This window comes from Sipha flava, unplaced genomic scaffold (assembly GCF_003268045.1).
Source record: "Sipha flava isolate LNK unplaced genomic scaffold, YSA_version1 0_pilon_pilon, whole genome shotgun sequence".
NCBI lineage: Eukaryota > Metazoa > Arthropoda > Insecta > Hemiptera > Aphididae > Sipha > Sipha flava.
Genome location: NW_020271713.1, coordinates 7412780 through 7433841, shown reverse-complemented (window position 1 = coordinate 7433841; position 21062 = coordinate 7412780). Strand labels below are relative to the sequence as shown.

Here is a 21062-nt window from a genome sequence, read left to right as displayed (position 1 = left end):
CATGTACACACAAGCGTGCACCGGGTCCAATTTCACGATTGGGAAACATCGTAGTTATCCGAACACATCTGGGGACCCCAAACACACGATCGTGTGAATGCGTTCGTATATTGCATCGAATTTCGATACTCTTTAATTCAAAATCCGTTATTTTGTACATGTAAATATAAGTGTTGGTTCGATTTTTAATCAAGAAAAGAAAAACCCTAATTTATAATTATTTTATATAACATAGTTACTCGATATTTAGGCATTGACGTTTAAGCTATATATTATAGAATTATTGTTTACCTACTCAAAAAAAAAGGTGATGGTTTTTTTATAATTAGTTGATTTTTTTTTCTTTCTCGATTCTTTTAAATTTAATTTTTTTCCTGACCCAGGAGTCAGTAGATTGATTTTCATACTTTTTTCATGAGACGCGTCTGCTAAAGTCTTTTAAAAAACAAGTACTATGTACTACTGAAGAGGAAGATGCGTTGTAGCGATGGCGGCGGTGTCGGGTCGTAGCACATATTATTAATCTTCTGGTCCCCATCTATCGACTGTAAACATTTTTACTTCAACGTGATGTGCCTTGTCGACGTATCCCGAAATTCAGTAGCAACCTAAATCTTCCCCGAGCGATTCCATTTCTGTTCGCATCGCATTATAATATTTCTATCGATGCGCTCAATATAGATATTATTTACACCGCACGTTTCAGGTTGACCACCTAAACGGCTCGGTAAAGCGAAATCCACTGAAGGCGTTTTTGGCAGTTTTACTCTTGTTTCAGTCACGACGGAGAATTTTTTTTATTGATGCGCGCGTTACACGTAAAAACATAATAGTAGGTTGACACACCGCTTCATCTGTTGACGGTTATATGGTGGACGTTATATTACGGTTTCAGGGCTATTTTACGAAAAAAATTCTGAAAAAATAAATAATTTCGTCGTTTGCACGTCTAATGAAATGGATTTATGATTAAACGCGGTCAAACGTTTTGCTCGTTGACGCCGGACGCAGTGGTGTATTTACAAGGCTTCTTTTTTTCTGAGATTATAAATTAAATTCTATTATTATGACTGCTCGCTTATCATGTGTTTCCACCAAATATACGGTGTAATTTGATAAAAACTATTTCTAACATCAATATCACGTTCAGTGCTCATAGATTATTTTTATTACCCGACTGCGAAAGAAGGAGAGTAATGTGTTTAGGTGTAATGTATGTATGTATGTATGTATGTTTCCACCTAGCGCGCAAACTAATGAACCGATTTTAACGAAACAAAAAATAAAATAATCTGTGAGCTTACGAGAGTGTTCTTAGCTAGGTTTTATAGTTGTGGGAGGTAGAATTATTTTTTATATGACTACCGCGGCCGTACCCGTTATCAATAGATAACGATCGTGGTCACCGGTGCTATGATACAGCGACAAATAAAAACCATTAGGGAAACCCTGTTCATTTATATATACCGTATACGAGTTAAGATCCTTAGATAGTTTAGCTATAAGTAACTTAAACCCTTGTAAGTTATTGAAACATCCTCACAATGAAAATTCATTAAATGAATTAGCTCATTTAAGGGGTCTACAAAAAAAAAATAACAAAAATAAATAAAATAAAAATAATTATTTAACAAAAAAAAACAGATTTCGGTAAAATACATATAAAAAAAATATTAAATGAAAAAATTTGGAATAGATAAAACTACCTACATATAATAAACGAAACAGAAAAAAATAATTCATGATTATTCTAAGTATTAATAAATTAACATTAAATTTTGTTGTAGTCGGGTACCTTCATTAGTTGAACCATTATAATAATACTACGATTAAAACGTATATATAATATATATCAGGGATAGGCAACTCGAAATTATTAGAGGGCCAATTTTTAGAAAATTTAAATCTAGCGGCCCAGAGTATAAAAAAAAAAGAAAAAAAAGTCCTTCAAAATATGAATTTTAATTAGCATTTATATATGTGGTAATAATAAATTCAACACACATGATAGCATAATCCGAATGGTACGAAGAAACTGATGTAATTAAATAGTTTGGTAACAGCTATGGTTGAAAGCCATACTTATACATTCATATGATATTTAGACATTTAACGATGTTTAATACTAAATAACAGTTATTATATTGATAAGTTAGAGTATAGACGATAAACTTTAAAATTGTATGATGTAATTTTAAAATATATTACGGGCCAGATAAAAAAGGCTAACGGGCCGGATGTGGCCCGCGGGCCGCCAATTGCTTACCCCTGATATATATAGTAACAAATGATAACTAATAATTAAAGTAAGAAACGACCTTACCAAACTTAAACATGGGCTATCAAAGAAAAACCTCAATCACCATACTTATTAATAAAACGTCGTCACCATAATGCAGAAATAAAAGAAAATAATATGGCCGACCAATTATACAAAACCACATTTTATAACTTATAACAATTTCTCAAATCAACGAATACCTAATACCCATAATTTTAATAGAATACAACGTAATGTTAGTTGGGTAATTTAAAATATAACACATCATTGTTGTTCAACTAATGAAGGCACCCGACTACAACAAAATTTAATGTTAATTTATTAATACTTAGAATAATCATGAATTAATTTTTTTCTATTTAATTTATTATATGTAGGTAGTTTTATCTATTCCAAATTTTTTCATTTATTTTTTTTTTATATGTATTTTACCGAAGTCGGGTTTTTTTTTTTGTTAAACAATTATTATACTTTAAAGTTGATACAGTTGTTAGAGTTTCATATTGTATAAAATATTTTATGTTTTTTAGAATAGTATAGGTTTTGACGTTAATATGACAAAACTGAATTTACAGATTTTGCTCACCCTATCCTTAATACGCCAGTGATGCAATGAAGATGGAAATTCACACAAACGAGTCTATTAGCGTTACGATAATATCATGTGACGTGTTTTTGAACGGAATAAACTAAATGTTTGCCGATATCAATATCACGAATACATATTATTATTATTTGGTCCGCGTTAGATATTTTCCGCCCTAAAGCGAAAACTGTACTGTCGCTCTTTATTGTAAATATTACAAATAGGAATTATAATTATGCCGTTATCATTCGCAGTCGCAGCGAGCTAGTGGATTAATATTATGTCGCCTGTTGTAGATATTCATCTAATTTTGTGTGTCACCCTAAAGCAACGCTTTATTTGCATGTGCCCTAGCGACGGACTGAATTACAATTATCGTTATTACTATACCGTGATCGGGTTAAAAGTTTTTCGAACGTATTCAATAACGATTCTACTAACCGTCAATATGACGTGAGACTTTACCATCGAGCGATTACAACATTTGAGATCTAATGAAAAATCTTTTTAAATCAAATGCGTACAACTTTTGATCACAAAATTCTATGTTTTGTTAAAAAAAAAAAAAATAATGGTGTGTATTAAATTAATGAATTTTCCTTTTTGTCGGCACAAATACGCGATTCTTAATCGTTTTCTACGACCATGTTATGACTCATGTCCGTAATTTGGAAACGCAACTGGTCATCAGTCATTTTAACATCGTACCAATGGAGAGGTGGGGGGAGAAGGATCATTTAAAATATTTTTATTTTTTTTTCGTACACGGGCTCTTGTATCGTTGAGTCGTGAGCCGATCTCGGAGAGGCCGACTCGAAACGATCGGACGTCGAACGCGAAAACAATGTTAACCGGTACTCATAACGATCATTGTAATTAATAATTACTATTGTTACGGTGCACGAAAATGATCTTGCATTACACCCCGGGTCATAGCAGCCAAATATTACGCTCGGGACGAAACTTAAAAATGCGGCCTTAAGTATTTTAATTTATAAAAATAACAGACAAAAAACTGAATATTGTTTATTAACAAAATATAAATAATAATTTTTCTTTGTAATCATGTAAGCAAAGCTGGATTTAGCACCGATGGGGCTAAAATTTTATATGGGTCCTTTTGATAAAACGTGGTTTACAAAGTCGATCGCTACGCTCACAAAACGATATATTTTTTTTTTAACTATTTTACAAATTGTCAATTGCATTAATTCAATTTATGTCTATAAAACTACTAATTTTAGTATGATAAAAATGTATATTGGCTTAAAATTGTTCGAGCCCTTTTCGCTTGAATACTGGAGAAAGCCCTGGGGCTACCGCCCCGGCTAGACCCCCTTAATCTAGATTTGCATGTTAGCATTTGTTTATTTTATCTAAATTAATGACTTATTAAAATATAAATATACATAATAGAGCTCTGCACGGTCCGTTTTTTTTTAGACCGGACTGGACCGATACATTTTAACAAAGACCAGGACCGGACCGGACCGGATTGATACATTTTAACAAAAACCAGGACCGGACCGGAGCAGCCCGATAAAATAAAATTGAAACTCCACCGGTTGCGCCACTGACTATTATTCATTACTACTTTTATAACACGTACCTAATAATTAATAATAATATATTATTAGTATAATTTAAAATTTTTAGAAATATAGACATAGTTATCTCATATTATTTCGTCGTTATCATTTCCATGGAATTGGTGTAATTAAATGTATATATATTATTAATCATTATTGTGATAATTGCTTGGTTTTTTTTCTTATTTGTATACATTTGTAAATAATACTGAAAACACAATGCAGATAAATTCATTATCTCGTGTCCCTGCGTTATATTTGTAGAACTGTATAATGGGTGAATATTATGTCAACAACAAGACTATAATAATTATTATAAAAATGTGATGAGCTATTTTTGTATCCTAAAACATTATAATCTAAATTAAAATAATATAATATTATGAAATTATTTTTTATTTTACTACGTCATATAAATATATAAAATTATATAAAGTTAAGATCACGGGACCGGACCGAACGAGACCAAATTTGAATTGAAGACGGACCAAACCGGACCAATTTTTTTTTTAGAGAAGGGACCGGAACCGGACCGAACTACAAAAAATTACAATACGCAAAGACCGAAAAAGACCGGACTACGGTCCGGTCTGGTCCGGTCCGGTCCGGACCGGTCTAGACCGGACCGCGCAGAGCTCTAATACATAATAATCATAAGTAGATTCATACTAGTAAATATATAAATATGTATATAATATTCATTTTACTTATAATTTATAAGAAATAAGTTATGAGTAACGATTAAATTGGAATTTTTTCATTTTTTGCTGCTTCCCTGGAATCGCGCCCGAGGTGTACTCCTCTGCCCCCCCCCTCCTGGTTACACGGTGTTCATGGTTTCGTTTTGTTTCCAGATCTCGCCGAGCGGTTTTGACCGCGCGAACACGCGGAGCCGGCCAAACCCCGCCCCCGAGGCCACCCGAGTCGCCGGTCCGCACGTCGCAGTACCGTCGGCGGGTCAGTTAGTAGCACAAGTCGACGCTGTCACGCGAATCTACCACGTGCGTTCCATCCCTAACCCAGACCAACAACCGCACGCCCGCAAACCGGCACCAGTGGCGGACATGACGACGAGCGGCACCACCGCGTCGTAGTCGGTGCACGCACGGGTGTTGTCTTTTCACGGCGGGCGGAGGGAGGCGGGCGCGCGGGCGAAGACTCCAATGGACCTGGACAACTACACCAGCACAGCCGCCGCCGGGGTGGTGGTGGTGCCGACAGCGTACGTGTTTGGCTACAACGGGTCCGCGGCGGACGATGGCGGCGCGCTGAGCAACAATGGTACCGGTGCGGAGGGCTACCTGAACGTGACGGACGAGCTGCCAGTCGAGTACGCCCGGCCCATGTACGGCTATGTGATGCCGTTTCTGCTGCTGGTCACCATCGTGGCCAACACACTAATCGTCGTCGTGCTGTCCAAGCGGCACATGCGCACGCCCACTAACGTGGTGCTTATGTCCATGGCGCTGTCCGACATGTTCACGCTGCTGTTCCCGGCCCCGTGGCTGTTCTACATGTACACGCTAGGCAACCACTACAAGCCGCTGTCCCCGGTCGAGTCGTGTTACGCGTGGTACGCCATGAACGAGGTGATACCCACCATGTTCCACACCGCATCCATCTGGCTCACGCTCGCCCTGGCCGTCCAAAGGTAAGGCTGCATTTATAACGTTTTAGAGAATTCAAAACCAATACAAATATTAATCGATTGAGCTGATGGTGGGCACACAGGGACAGCAGTGACGGTTAGTCTACGAACGTCCTGGCCGAATATTCCGGGGGTTGTCTAGAATACTTTTAGGCCCAATTTCCTACAAAACGTATTGGTATATTTAAAAAAATTATAGCGTATAAATAATTGAGTAAACGTAACTTTAATTTATTTTTTGTTGAATCTTGTGGTATGTTTTCTTTGAATTTTGAATATTTTGTTTTTTATGGTTTCAGTTATTTGTGGTGTTATTGTAGTTATTTGTGTGTGGGTGTATAGTTTATTGTAGCTGTTAATTATCATAATAAGTTTAGCCATCATTTTGAAATATTTTTTTATTTTTTACCCAACATTTTAGAATAAATTACATTTAATTTGGAAAACATCAGTTAAAGTAAAATCTCCTTACTCTTAATCTTCAATTTTAGGGCCCCATTTATAACATTTCAGGTGGTGCTCAGGCACGCGTGCACACGTTTTTGGTCTAGAGCTTCTATCTGTTTTACAGCGTCCTCGGTGGTTTTTGCAGTTCTTTTACACCACCTTTGGAACAATCGTTTTAGGGATTCTTCGATAACGTGTTTTGTCATTTGTACTTATTTGTACTTATTTATGGTCCATTATCGCAAACGGGGGATTGACCATATTTGTGTAGCATTAATGCGACCTTACCACTATTACACGATCGCCCTTACCTGTTATTATATTAATACCGCACTATCGCTATAATATTACTCGTACAATAAACAATTAGGTGGCTGATTAAAATACGTTACATGTTCTCGGTGATTTCTGTTTCTTCTTAACACTTTCACTGTGACAGTAGGGATTTGACTTGATATCCCATATCCACGTTTCCGGAATACAACAGAAGGAAAAAAAGGGAAAACAATTTCTCAATTCTTTTCACGTGACAATGTGAACCGAATCCGTTTTCGTTTCCCTCCGTCAAACGAGCTAGCGAATACCGAACTCTCATTTATTATCTTCTTATACTTGTGTTATGCGGTCCCGTTAAAGTCCCGTCACCTTAACGATTTGCGGTTTTCCGTTACCGTGGCACATGCCCCAAACGTGTGGGTTTTTCAGTTTCACATACTAAACCTCGTTTTACTCATCTTCGTCGCTCGTACATCTTTCATTGGTTAAGACATACCATACATTATATTTTTGCACTCAATATAGCCAATTTTAAAGTATTTTCGTTTTTCTTTTCTTTATAATATATATATATATATATATAAATTTATACTGTTACACCCACATTACTGTTCGAAAAAATAGACATTTTCAAAGTTGAATTATTTACCTACATAAATCATTTGATTTCAATACATTTGTTTCTTTTAAAACAAAAAAAAAAAAAATAGAAGCAAATTACAGCAATTGGTTTTTACCACAAACAAGGTTTCTGTTAATTGAACAATTTTTAGAACTCTGAGAGAATATAATTGATATTTGTTCTTTGAAAACGAATTATATAAACTTTGAAAAATTGGAACTATAAAAAAAAAAAAAAATTCTTACTGCGAAAATAATAAATTATAAATGTATACTAATGTATACATAATGTTAGTGTGGTAGGTATATTTATACGTTAATTACTAACTACAATTAGAATACAAAAGTATAATAATTTACCATAAAATATTACTAGTTTACAAACTAAAATTCGATATAGCAAAAAACATTACAATTGTATAAGAAATATTATAAACAATTAATAAAAGTGTGACACAACGTATTCTCGAGTTGACACAAGTTGTTCAGCTGGAATATAACATAAATTTTGGTTTTTCTGTATGGTTTTTTTATTTGGTATATTGATATTGATAAATTTATTTGTAATATTTCCCATTTAAAATTATTACTTGAGGTTATCGAAGGAAACGCTGTAGATTTATATGTATAGGTTAACCTAGAAATTGGAAATTACTGATTATTTGAATCTAATCAAATGCGATCATATATTAATTGATAACCATAAAGTAAACTTACTTGGTTCGCGTACGCCAGTAAGTATGATTTTTTTTTTTTATTTATCTAAGAAAACTCGGCAACTATGGCCATTAGTTACAATCAAAAGTTAAATTGGGTTAAAGATATTTACATTTTAACAAGTATTTTTTTTTTTTTTTTATAAAAATAAAGATAAGTATAGTTACAATATAATATATACAACTGGTTTACATATTCCTATTAAATTAAGTTGTAAAGACCTGTTGATTTTATAAATTGTAACATCTCGGCATTCTCTTCGATGTTAAGTCCTAGTGCTACGTCGAGAGTCGTGTCTATTCCGATGGTTTGTCGATCTTGTTTATATTTGAGGCATTCGATTATAATATGTTTCACTGTTAGTTGGACGCTTACAAGCTTCGCATGTAGGGGGTTCTTCCTTTGCCATAAAAACAGTCATAGACGATGAACACTCTAACCATATAATATGCAGCGATTTCCTCGACACACTAAACAGCATTAAAAATCAGTTCAAACCCTGAGACATTGCAATAAAAATATTGAATAAATTAAATGAGGCCTTATCCAAAAACAAAAAATCACTCTCACGTGGGTACCCGGTCACATTGGTATTAAAGGAAATGAACTAGCCGACAAACAATCCAAGATCGCCTCTACAAATTTCCAATCCACGACTATACCAGGAAAATCCTATAGAGACCTTAAAAAACATATAAATGATATAACCAGTAAAAAATGGCTCAACACATGGAATCAACAAATTTCCAAACTTAACACAATAAAAAGAAGTACCATAAGATGGATAAATACTTCCTTAAAAAGAATAGAAGAAACGATACTAAATTGATTGAGAATCGGACTTACGCACTTACGCAACTTACGCACGGATATCTAATGGCAAAGTATGATTTTATTTCTGTACCTTATTTGATATTGACAATGAAAATTGCCGCCGAGAAAATGAAAATTATTATTTTGTTATAAAAAAATCGTAAAACTTTGCTGTTGTTGTACATGCTCGTTATGGACCTGTTTCCGTGACTTGGAGTATTAACATAACTGTTATGCCGAGCGCTTACCAAATTAACGTGGCAAGTAATGTAACAAGTAGCATGCATTTAGCACGCTATTTTGTATCAAGACAATATAATAAATATATTTAACGCCAACTAAACTGATATAACAATTATATGACAAGTTACGTTGGTGTCATTCAAATTCAACATTTTCCATTTTATGCCATGTGCTACATGCTTTTCCTAGTGACAAGCCCTTGGTAAATTATTGTATTTTTATTTATTTTATTAATTTTCAAAAGTATTACTTAAAAATAAAAGATGATACCGATTTTAATATACATTTTTTTGGTATAATTGAAGCCAATCCGTGTATTTATAACCAAAGTATTTCCGACTGCAAAAAAAAAAAAAAAAAAAAAACCTAATCGATAATACTTGGGAAGAGATTTTATGAATATCAATGCTTATTATATTAACTACGATTCCATTTGGTAGAGATTTTGTATATAATTATTGTTTTGATCGATCGTTTTATTCTATAAAATTATTATAATCACTGTGGATGGGTGTGTAATTCTTTGAATACAACAAAAAACCCTAGGTTTCATTTTTTTGATTCTCTTTCCAGTATATATGAACCCAGTACCGTATTGTTTTATTATTTGCATTTTTAACATCAATGAAATTCACTAATATCATAACACTTTCGCCGATCGAAGAGGAAGAAGATATATTGAATACTGATATTAACAGTTACTAGAAGTATAGGTATGCAAGCCTAAAACTTCTCTGGTTATAGTTGAATCGGTTATATTTCGAATACAATACCGTCGGACACGATGAGAAACACGACGTCTGTAACGGTCAATCATCACATGCATGACGTCTGAAAATTGACATAATTATCATCTCAGCGGAAATAACCATAAATTGCAACAACATCATGTAGTACATTCGTGTGTGTCTGTTCTTCCGGTCATAATTTGTACCATCATTGTTCATAGCTGTGATCCGCTAACCGGGTCTTTACATTTAATTACTGCACTATATATTTTAAGCATTTAAAATCTTCGGATTGATATAATTTATTTGAGACGAGATTGACGAGCAATTGGAGTTCCTCGCGTCAAAACTTTTTACGTTTTTCGTGGAACTTAACACAACTGCATGGAATACTTACCAAACGATATTTGAATCTGTTTTAGTGCGTATATTTTCGCGTAAAAATGTGTTCGTACAGAATATTATAAGGAAATACGATAATGCCAAACTTCCCAGTAACACACCGATCGCTATTACATAGTATCACCAATTTATGTGGTTTTTTTTTTTTTTTTTGCAACTCCTTACAATTTATTACATAGCTCAAGTTACACCACTCTTGGGCATTAAATTATTAATGTAAAAGAATAAATAAAACGCAAACTCAATTTATTTGTACAATGGCATTAACTACTGCATTACATGGCCACCACATTACGAAATATAATATTTTATTTTACTTGAACATTTTATTTAATTGGTTTATTCGACTACAGTGGATGATGGTTTTTATTTATCTATTTATTTATTTAATTATTTTTCATAGTTATATCTCATTTCTTATCGTAGTTCGATTAGTAACTAGAATTGTGATATTTGTCAACTAATTGCATATATTATTTTCAAGTTTTCTAAATCCACGATTTTTTTTTTTTTTTTTTTTTTATTCAACTATTAATGTTTTGACGTTTTTCGGATCGTTGAAATTGCACAAAATATTACAGTAGTCACTCGATAATTCGAAATTCAGGGGACTAAGCTAAAAATTCGATTTATAGAGGTTTTCGATTTACCGAGTGTTCGAATAATCCAGGGAAAAAAATTAATTCGAATTAAAAGGAGATGAAATTATATGCATATATTACATTTATTAATTGAAATTTATTTATAAAACTTATTATGCATTATATTTTATATTTATTAAGTGATATTTATTTATTATATTATTATATTTTACATTTTAAAGAAATCTGTTCTTTTTTTTTATGTTAAATTGTTGGCCACAATCTGGTCCATAGCGTTATCCAACTTACTGATAGCATTGGAAATTGTATTGCATCCTTTTTCGTACATTTCAGAATGCTCAAAAAAGGTTCGCAATCCTGACATAAAAATGGTAAAATGATACGATTAAAGTCTAGATTAGGTAGGTAAGGTACGATAAAATTTATAAACTACGATAATATTTTATTGCCGTCCTTATTCATTTTTTTTTGCGAGTACGTCAAATAGATGTATATATGAAAATACTTTATACATATGAACATACGTATAACCGTGTTAAAGAAAATTCGAATTATAGAGTTTCTGGAAAAAAAATTGGAAATGTAGAGTGAGTCCCACCAACAGACATTTCGAATTATCGAGAGGACTGGAATACATGTATTTTCTTCTAATTATAAAGGTTTTCTCAAAACTAAGTGTTATTCAAAATAAAGATCTTCTATTGCTTTTTTTGTTTACTTCAAATAGTAGTATAACTAAGGTAACCGTATATATTTTTAGTCAAAACGGGATAAAACAAAAACAGTATCTTTATAATTTTGATTAGGAACACATTTTTATAATTTGTATTTAATAATTATTAACAAAATCAAGTACCGTCATGGTTTTAAGGAACAAAAAATTCAAAATGATTAATTATAGTTATTAATAGGTAACAAGTAACTAATTTTTATAGTAAACAACTTTATTTTTATTTTTAATATATATAAGAAAAAGCGTCTACGTAAAGAAAATTGTTGATAATTACTATTACATTGAAATAATGAACTATGAATAATTATTCAGTATTTTCGCTTGACATTGCAATTTTTATACATTATGTTATATTTTATTAGTCTATCCCGGTACACCACACACAGCCTGCCATTCGTCATCGTCATTCGTCACCGTCCACCATGCAATGTATACACGTTACGCGCACACGCACTAGTTAAATATAAAGGAAACAATAATTCATCAACAAATTAAAGTTGACTAGGTACCGTTATTTTTTACCACTTTCTGCAAACGGGACATTTTAGTGTTCCGAAGATTCCTTGGAGGGCAACGGTACAAAGATCCAAAAATCTGGAAGCATAGTCACCTCAAGTATGACATGTCATATTAGCGTTTACCTTCGAAAGTGAGATATGATCCCGATTTGATATAAATGTGTGGAGTTCAGTGGCGGATCTACGGGGTTGGATATGGGGGATAGATCCCCCTCCATGGGCCGTGAGTTAAAAAATTTTTTTTTTGCAACCAATTCAATTTTCGCATGCACAATTTAAATAAAAACTATTCTTCTATTATTTCGTACCAAGAAGGATACACTAGTATACATTATTATCTAACTTCAAATCAGATTACAGGTATACACCTTGTATTTATATCATAACCCGGAATACAGCCATAAAGTAATGGCACAGTCATCAAGAAAATTAAATTTTGTTTTGTAAATTTAGTAAAATAAAGCTTATTACACCTTTACATATTATGTACGAAAATATTTTATATCCCCCCCCCCCATGATAAAATCCTAGATCCGCCACTGGTAGAGTTACTCGACATAGAAGATTATTCGAACATTAGTATAATGTACTACATTTAGTACATATTACAAATGTACATATTTATGTAATCTTAAATATATTTGCGCTACATCCTAAAAATAAAAACCGATTAAAATATGATTTATTTAAATGTAAAAAAAAATCATATTTCCTTAATGACATTGTTATTTGTGAAAAGCGATAGTCTCAAACGAAAAATGTTGTTTACAAATTCATTATGACTACATTTGAAACATGAAAAAAATAAAAAATTAAACCTATTCATTAAATATTAATTACTATTTTTACATTGTAAATACAAACGTTCAAATTAATGATAATATCGTTCCCTTAACTGCTGTATTATTTTTCTGTATATTTAATAAAAATATACCATTAACCTTAAAACTATAGTTTAGTGTAAATATTTTGATAATAACAATAACCATTTTATTCATAGTAATATCTGCTGCACATTTTAACTGTTGTGTAATAAATGTATTTACAATTATCTAAAATTAATAACACTCGACGCAACTTGGATAATTTTACTCAAATTTCATTGTTTTATATAATTTTTTGGTCAGTATTAATTAGTCCCTTAATTGATCAAACTTTCGTATTAATGAACCAATTTCAAGACAGTCATAATTTAAAATAATGAGGTCACAAAAATATCTAAAAAAATTTTCATTCAGACTCAAAAGGTCTCAACAAAATTTCATTCTTGAATAAATATATATATGACTGTATACTAATCTGCGTCGATGGCCACAAAAACATAATTCAATATGGACAATTTTGCTCATCCGGATAAAATAAAATAAAATTGAAACATTATCTTATTATTACTACAAAGTCATAATGTATTTGATATATCTACTCGCAAGAAAAAATTATAAACTAATATTCTCGGCTTAAATAACTAGAGATTATATTTTTCTCTCTTAACACGTTTTATTTTATGAAAACTAAATTTTCTATGCTTAAGTTATTTTATATCTTATTACGTATAAATCAAATAAATTCAAAACGCAAGTGAAAAGAATTGTACTGATTTGCCGTGGTTTCGGATAGTTTTGAACGATCTTATCAACATTTATGAGGGATGAATAAAAAATAAAAATTGCTTTCATAAAGTATTATCCGTTTCTTATTTTCAATCGATGGAGGGATTTATGAAACTATTGAAGCATTTTTATTGCACAAAATGTACACCTAATAGTAAAACCAATAGCTTTTTTGTGCCACTCTGAACTTCAAATTGAATAAAAAATATTAATATTTCATCAGATATTAATTCTACTTTTATTAATATTTATCACTAAGTGGTAAACAAAATATGACCTTAATTGAGTTATATGAATAAATTATTTCACTATTTCTTCTAAAATGATTCATTACCAGTCAATACTATTATTACAAAAATACATAATTTATAATTTATAGTTTTTGTAATTGGTTTATATATGCAAACAAATGTTTACCATAGGCACAATTAATAAAAATATTTTATATTTGTATAACGATTATGCATTAACGCCAAGAACGAAAAATTATAATGAAAAATTGTAAATAATTTTACAAGAGAATAAATTTGTTTTTGCGATTGCTTCTATATAAATAGAATTTACTTATACTATTTACTTTTAATAAAGTATTTATTTATTTATTTATTTTTTTTTTTTATTGTAAAATTATACCTTTTTTTTTTTTGTATTGACTTTTAAAGATTTAACTTTCAATTTTTTCAATTTCAGTATTTTAAAAAACCAATATATATTTAATATAATGATTGGTCATACATAAAATAATACAATCATGTGTGATTCGTTTTGCATTAGCATATTTACAAATGTTTATTGAATCTGGGTTTTATAAAATTTCGGACATTATAAAATTGAATTTATTTATTTGTTCTGAGTAAAGATACTGTTATTTTTTCTTACTAGAAAAAAATTAATTAGGTTCAAGCTTTTGACATTTAATTAAATTTTTAATCTATAACAATACCGTGTACAAAAATTTTCATTTAAAAGTAAGTTTAATTATTTTACGGTATTGACATAAGCCAATTATTACTTTTTATTTATTTATTTATTTGCATCATCCATTCATTATTTTTTTCTATTTAATAATCAATATTATATTATATCAATATAATAATATTAAATAATACTATATTATATTATACGTGGAAAGATTATTTTTATAAGATAGGAATATCGTGCGTCGGGTGCTCATCTGTTGTTTACGTAGATTATTGTTAAATTTCATCGTGAAAAATAACAGTATATGCTCGTTTAATGAACATTTTTTACACGTTTTCGTTAAACTTACAAATTTCCTCATAGTCTCCTGATTTTGAATACATAAATATTGAGTAAACTCATTACGACTGTAAATTTGAATCTGGCCAATTGCTGCGGGTAAACGGTTTCGTGCGCTGATGACGAAATCGACCAGAAAACCAAATATATAACGTGCAATATAGACCTAGGACCAAAATATTACCTTAGATATTGACCGCGTATCCGACAATCTTGGTTTTACGAGAATATCAATACATTACATAAATTAATAAACATTTCACTGCGGTCAATCATTAAAACCAATGTAGTGCACACTATTCACGTTTTATTCATTCATGCACGATACAATGTAGTGGCAGCAGACGAAATAATCAATATAATATAGATAAAACAAAAGAAAAATAGAAATTATAATAAAAATATAGAACATTTTCACAGTTTTTCGATAAAATTTTGCTTTTGAGTAAATTTCGATTCACTCAATATTCCTTTGTTGTGATCTTTTAGTTCCTATACTTCATAAATTAGTGTGAAAACAAACACAATGTACCAATTGTGTTTTCTATCATTACTTTTTTTTCGCTAAGAAAAAAAACGAGAACGGTGTACTCGTATTTCTTATAAATGGAAATATATTTTATCATTTATACACATATATAACATATATAAACGAATTGGTAACTAGTGGCTACCTTGATCGATTAAATAAGAACGATATAAAATTGGAAAGCCGATTTTTTTCAGTCATTTTAGTGTGGTGGTGAATCACCACGAAATCGTATAAATCTATTTTATTTAGAATTATTTTAATGGGTGTATTATAAGTGTTTAGGAATCGATCTATATTAACGTTTGAATCGCAGAACTAAACTATACCATTATTGAATATAAGGGTGAGCAGGAAGGGGTGACTGACAAGCAATGATGACATCTTAAATGTCTAACGCCCATAGTTTTTATTATTAAGTTACGTCGCAATGGAAGTAGATAGACCTTTGATATTAAATTCAGATTTCATCATCGGAAGAACACGTTTAGTCTGCACCTCAATAAAGTTTATAAGGAACAGTAATAATTTTTATATAATACACAAGACTATATAGTACGGTTGTGATGTTTTCATTTTATTTTTTCTATTATATTGCCAACCGGAAGTATGAAACCATGAAACTACACAAAGCTTTCATATTTATTTATATATTTTAACATCATGAAGCGATCAGCTTATTATGATAAGATCTTCACGGATCATGTTGCATAACTTTATATTTATTACACCGTATATATAAAACATAAAATATTTTAAGACCATATCGATATCCACGTTGGTTGCAACGCACTGTGGTTCGGTGTTATGAAAATATTATAAGAATTTTACTATACAGTTCTAAAAATATACGTAAGTACAATGACGCATTATAATATATATAGTTATAATTTACTGGCATTTAACTGCGTTTGAAGCACATTGAAGCGAGTTATAATCGAGAGTTTATTTATTTATGATTCATCAAAGAAAAAATTATACTACTCAAATTCAGATGAATATTAATATGTTTCCTAGCAAGAAATAGTACATTATATTATGATATATATTTTGAACTAGAGATGTAAAGTATATTCGAATAATTTTATTATTCGAATATAAGTATTCCATGCTACAATACCTATTATTATTAAACGTCTTGTGTTGCGCGAAAATTTAAACAAATAATTTTCGTTACGTATTGTATTGTAACATCGAATACTGATATTCGAATGGTCGAATAATTCCCATCACTGTTTTGAACGAAAAAAAAAACTGAAAGACAGTGAACAATTATCGAATGTATTCAAATAAATGTATTGTTAGTAAAAATTCGAATGCGACAAAAAAATCATTGGATTTTTTAGCTAGTCTTAGCTAAATTAGATGTTATAAAAACAATAATATGGATTTACAATTAATGTATTCGTATGTAATGTACATTTGTTGAATAAACTCTTGTTTTATTTACAAATATATTACGAGTACCTCAAATCATATTAAAACACAAATATTGCATGATCTGAAATAATTTACAAGGCTGGTGTGGTAAAAACGGATATCCTGAGGCAAAAACTTAAGTACTCGTTTAATGTAAAATTGACACTACTGTTGCAAAATAAAAATATAAAAACACTTTTGAAAATAGACAATTTAATTGTATTAAAACCCGTCAAATAAACAAATCTTTAGATGTTTAATTCTAGGTAAAACATATTTTTACATTTTACTAATTAAATGCATCACTCTCCTCGAAACGAATACAAACACTTTTCGAAGTTCAATGTTGTTTTCATTATTTTTCTTTTTCGATTATTCGTATAATCTAGGAAAAACCATTAAGCAGATGGAAAAACAATATTTTTTGGAAGAAAAAAGTCTTTAATGTTAGATTTACGAATTATAAAATAATATAAAAATCGTCATTGATAGCTCATCATGTCGATCATCTCGTTCAGCTTCTAAAAAACAATAAGAAATCCACTATCATTGATCTCAATAATATTATATCATCATTTAAAACCACGATTAAGTTCCCAAATCATCAATAATATTATCCGATGTCAATGTACAGAAGTAATATTATTATTACGATCGCCGAAGCCCGACTGTTGTATCCAAAATTTCATACACACACACACACACACACACACACACACTCTCATTGATAAAACTTAACGTCGTTGGCTATTATCCGTTAGTAATTTATGAATGAGAACCCTTTTAGAATATTTTTCAACGGCTAACTTTGCGTCCACATAAAATACATATAATACCCGTATTTGTAGTTATTAACGTGTATTTCTACGATTACTATAATATTTCTTCGCCAACGAATAAGTGTAATTATTATAATGTGTAAGTTATTAAATAAGTTTCAAATTTGTAATAGAGTGTACATTTGTGAAATATGTGTTTCAAATTAAATTTTATACTGACCTTATGTCATCCGCTTGAACAAGAGTTATAAAAATTATTTTCAATAAAAAAAAATCTATAAAATAATATATTAAATATTAAAAAAATACTTTGTTGTTCATTACAATATATCTATTACAATGCAACATTTTTTATACGAGTACATATTCGGTATACCTATGAAATATTATTATGTCTTTAAATTTTCTTTCGAGTTTGGTGATTTAATTTTGTAACTTATAAGCTTTATTAAATTTTCGAAAATTTGATAATTTTTCAAACTTTTTTAATATAATTTAAGATAAAATAAAAACTTTTTGAAAATAATAGCGTCATTCCTTTACTAAGAACTTTTTCTAGCTGTGATAGAACTATATTTTATCATCTCAACCGTTATAATATTTATAGTTTATAAGTTTAACAATATTTTTAACAAGTACTTGTTAGCTTACACATTATTTATATATATATATATATATATATATATATATATGTATAAAGTGGTTTACTCTGTTTACTCTGATCTAAATTTTACTTTGGATATTATAGAACTTAGATTGTCATGATTTATTGTTACTATAATGTACAAAACATCCAATTGATATTTTTTATTATTTAGTTTACAAACTATATTATGTCGTTTCGTTTTTTGTGTTAATGGTTTATTTTGTCGTAATAAATGTAATGTTATTTTATAATATTCGAATGTTATAATTGTATTACTTAATTCGTTTTATAATTCGAATCTAAACTTAATCGAATGATGATAAATTAACAGTTAAAATTAATTATAATTTTACTCTGGTATACAATGGATTAATTTTTTATAAATTAAGGATGCCTTCACACGTAGCCACTCGGCAGCGCTTCTTAGCAGCGCTGCTGTTGGAAAAACATTAGTTTATATAGATGGTTTCACACACGACCACGGCCACTAATTTGAAGTGCCACAGACGGTGTCAGTGGCTGGCTTCGCCGCAGAACGCGGCGTCTAAAAGTCGCGCTTCTCGAGACAGAACGTGTTTTTAGATTGGGGGTTTCACACGCAACCACAATCGTGCGTCTATTTTTGTAGCTGGTCAGCAGCGCGTCGGTTAATCCGACGCGATTAATCCGCATAACGCGTTCAATTATTATTTTAATATCAGTCTTTATTGATCATTCCGAGTGCTGTCAATAGCTCTTATTTTTTTTATTTTTGATACCAGATAAAAGTTCTTTGAATGTATTTATTGACATACAAAAATATGGAAAAAAAATTTTCATCATCTCCTTCTATGTCATCAAATAGTGTATTAAATAATCCTCTGTTCGGTCTTTCCAGAAGCAGTGGATGTACCTAGAATCTTCTTGGTGTATTTTTACATTTTTTTTTTTTTTTTTTAATTAATAACATCGCCAGCAATAATTCAGTTTCCATGTTCGTTTTGAGACTGATGTGATATGTTTTTGTCTTCACAAACTGTCTACCGATACACATTCGCAGTACCGCTAATTACGCTTTTAAAAATATGAGCAGCGCCACTGACGGGCTTCAAAAAACATGAGCAGCGCCATTGACGCGCTGCTAAGAATCGCTGCCAAGTGGCTACGTGTGAAGGCACCCTAATTCAGAAAAAATTTTCAATTGTAAAATGTATTTTATTTATTCATGCATATGTGTCTATTTAGTTATTGAATATTGTAAATAATCTACAGAGTGATAGAGAAGTCGTCCACGTCAAAATAAATGTGTTTGTTAATGTCTAGTAGTTGTATTAAGTTATTTTTATCAGTTATTGCCAAATAACACTACAGGTATTTCCGACATCAAATCTAAACGTTATTTTCATATGTATTGATGCTACGAAGCTAGTAAGTTGGGAGCACGAAAACTGATCGCCAAGCGGCTGTTTTTCTAAAGTGGTTATCAGATCTACGCTCATTGTTCATGTTATCACTATAGATATATAAAAAAACTAGATAGCCAACTCGATATTAATATCGATATATTAGCAAAGCTAGGGCTGCTTGATTGTCATAAAATATAATCGATTGTCCAAAGTATTAAATAATCGAAAATTTCGATTAATTGAAGATTTTAATCAAGGAGTGCTATAGTGCTCGATTGTTGAAATAGCCAATGACCTATTGATTAATCGATTAATTTGATTGATTAATCTATCATAACAATTGGTTAATCGATTAAAACAAAATATCGATAAAAGTATAACGTTTTAACTGGTTTAAGTATAGCTCCATTATATTTCATGCCAGGTACCCAGGATTAAGGTTAATTCATTCAAGAAAAATGCAAAAATTTATTGTTAGATTAATATTTAATATACTTTTGAAATATTAAGAACTAATAAGTATAAAGGGTATTCTATTTGTTGATTAAAATGATGATGGATAACAATTTGTCACTGTGTGTGCTGTCCGAGGGCAGTGCAAACGGGTTACTTGCTCAGGCCCCAGGGCCTTACGTATATTTAATAACAATTACATTGACAGCTATAGGCAGGGGCTTAAACAATCAATGTGGGTTATCATTACGAAATTTATAAACATTACCAGCCTTACATATGGCGGCCATGATTCATATCCTCCCGTAATATTGAACAGGAACTCGGCTATCTAGTTGTTCTACTCATATACCTATATCTGTGGTTATTGCTCATTATTCGTGCCCGTGAATACGATACGTAACGGCAGCGTGACGGTACAATGTTGAGAACCAATGGTTACTACAGTGGGTACGAACAACAGGTTGCGGGTACCAACGCTCATTTTACGTGCTCCCGACTATAGTAGTGCTTCGATTATTGTTCTGTGAACATGTAATTTTCTCAAGAGCAACTTGTGTTTATTGTTGAATAGTATTTTGCCAGCCATTTTTATGCTTGTATTATTGATGAACTTTGACCGGAATATCCGAAAGTAGTAGTGCCTAATAATTCAACCGTAATGTGATAAATCGCCTGTTTCCATGAAACCGATAAGTTTCAGATAAGAAGAGAACCGGTGTAACAGGCGATTATTACCCCCCCAACATTTTTACCGGGGGGGGGGGGGGGGGGGGG

The 21062-nt window shown here is 31.0% G+C and overlaps 1 protein-coding gene across 2 annotated transcripts in view; it reads left to right on the top strand.

Annotated features, from left to right (window-relative positions):
• Window positions 1–21062, top strand: part of LOC112680016 (sex peptide receptor) — a 241958-nt gene that overhangs the window by 72637 nt on the left and 148259 nt on the right. For both annotated transcript variants that reach the window (XM_025550093.1, XM_025550027.1), the window contains exon 2: window positions 5311–6107. In XM_025550093.1, the coding sequence (XP_025405878.1) occupies window positions 5620–6107 (488 nt within the window). In that variant the 5' untranslated portion in view covers window positions 5311–5619. The remainder of the gene's footprint in view (window positions 1–5310; window positions 6108–21062) is intronic.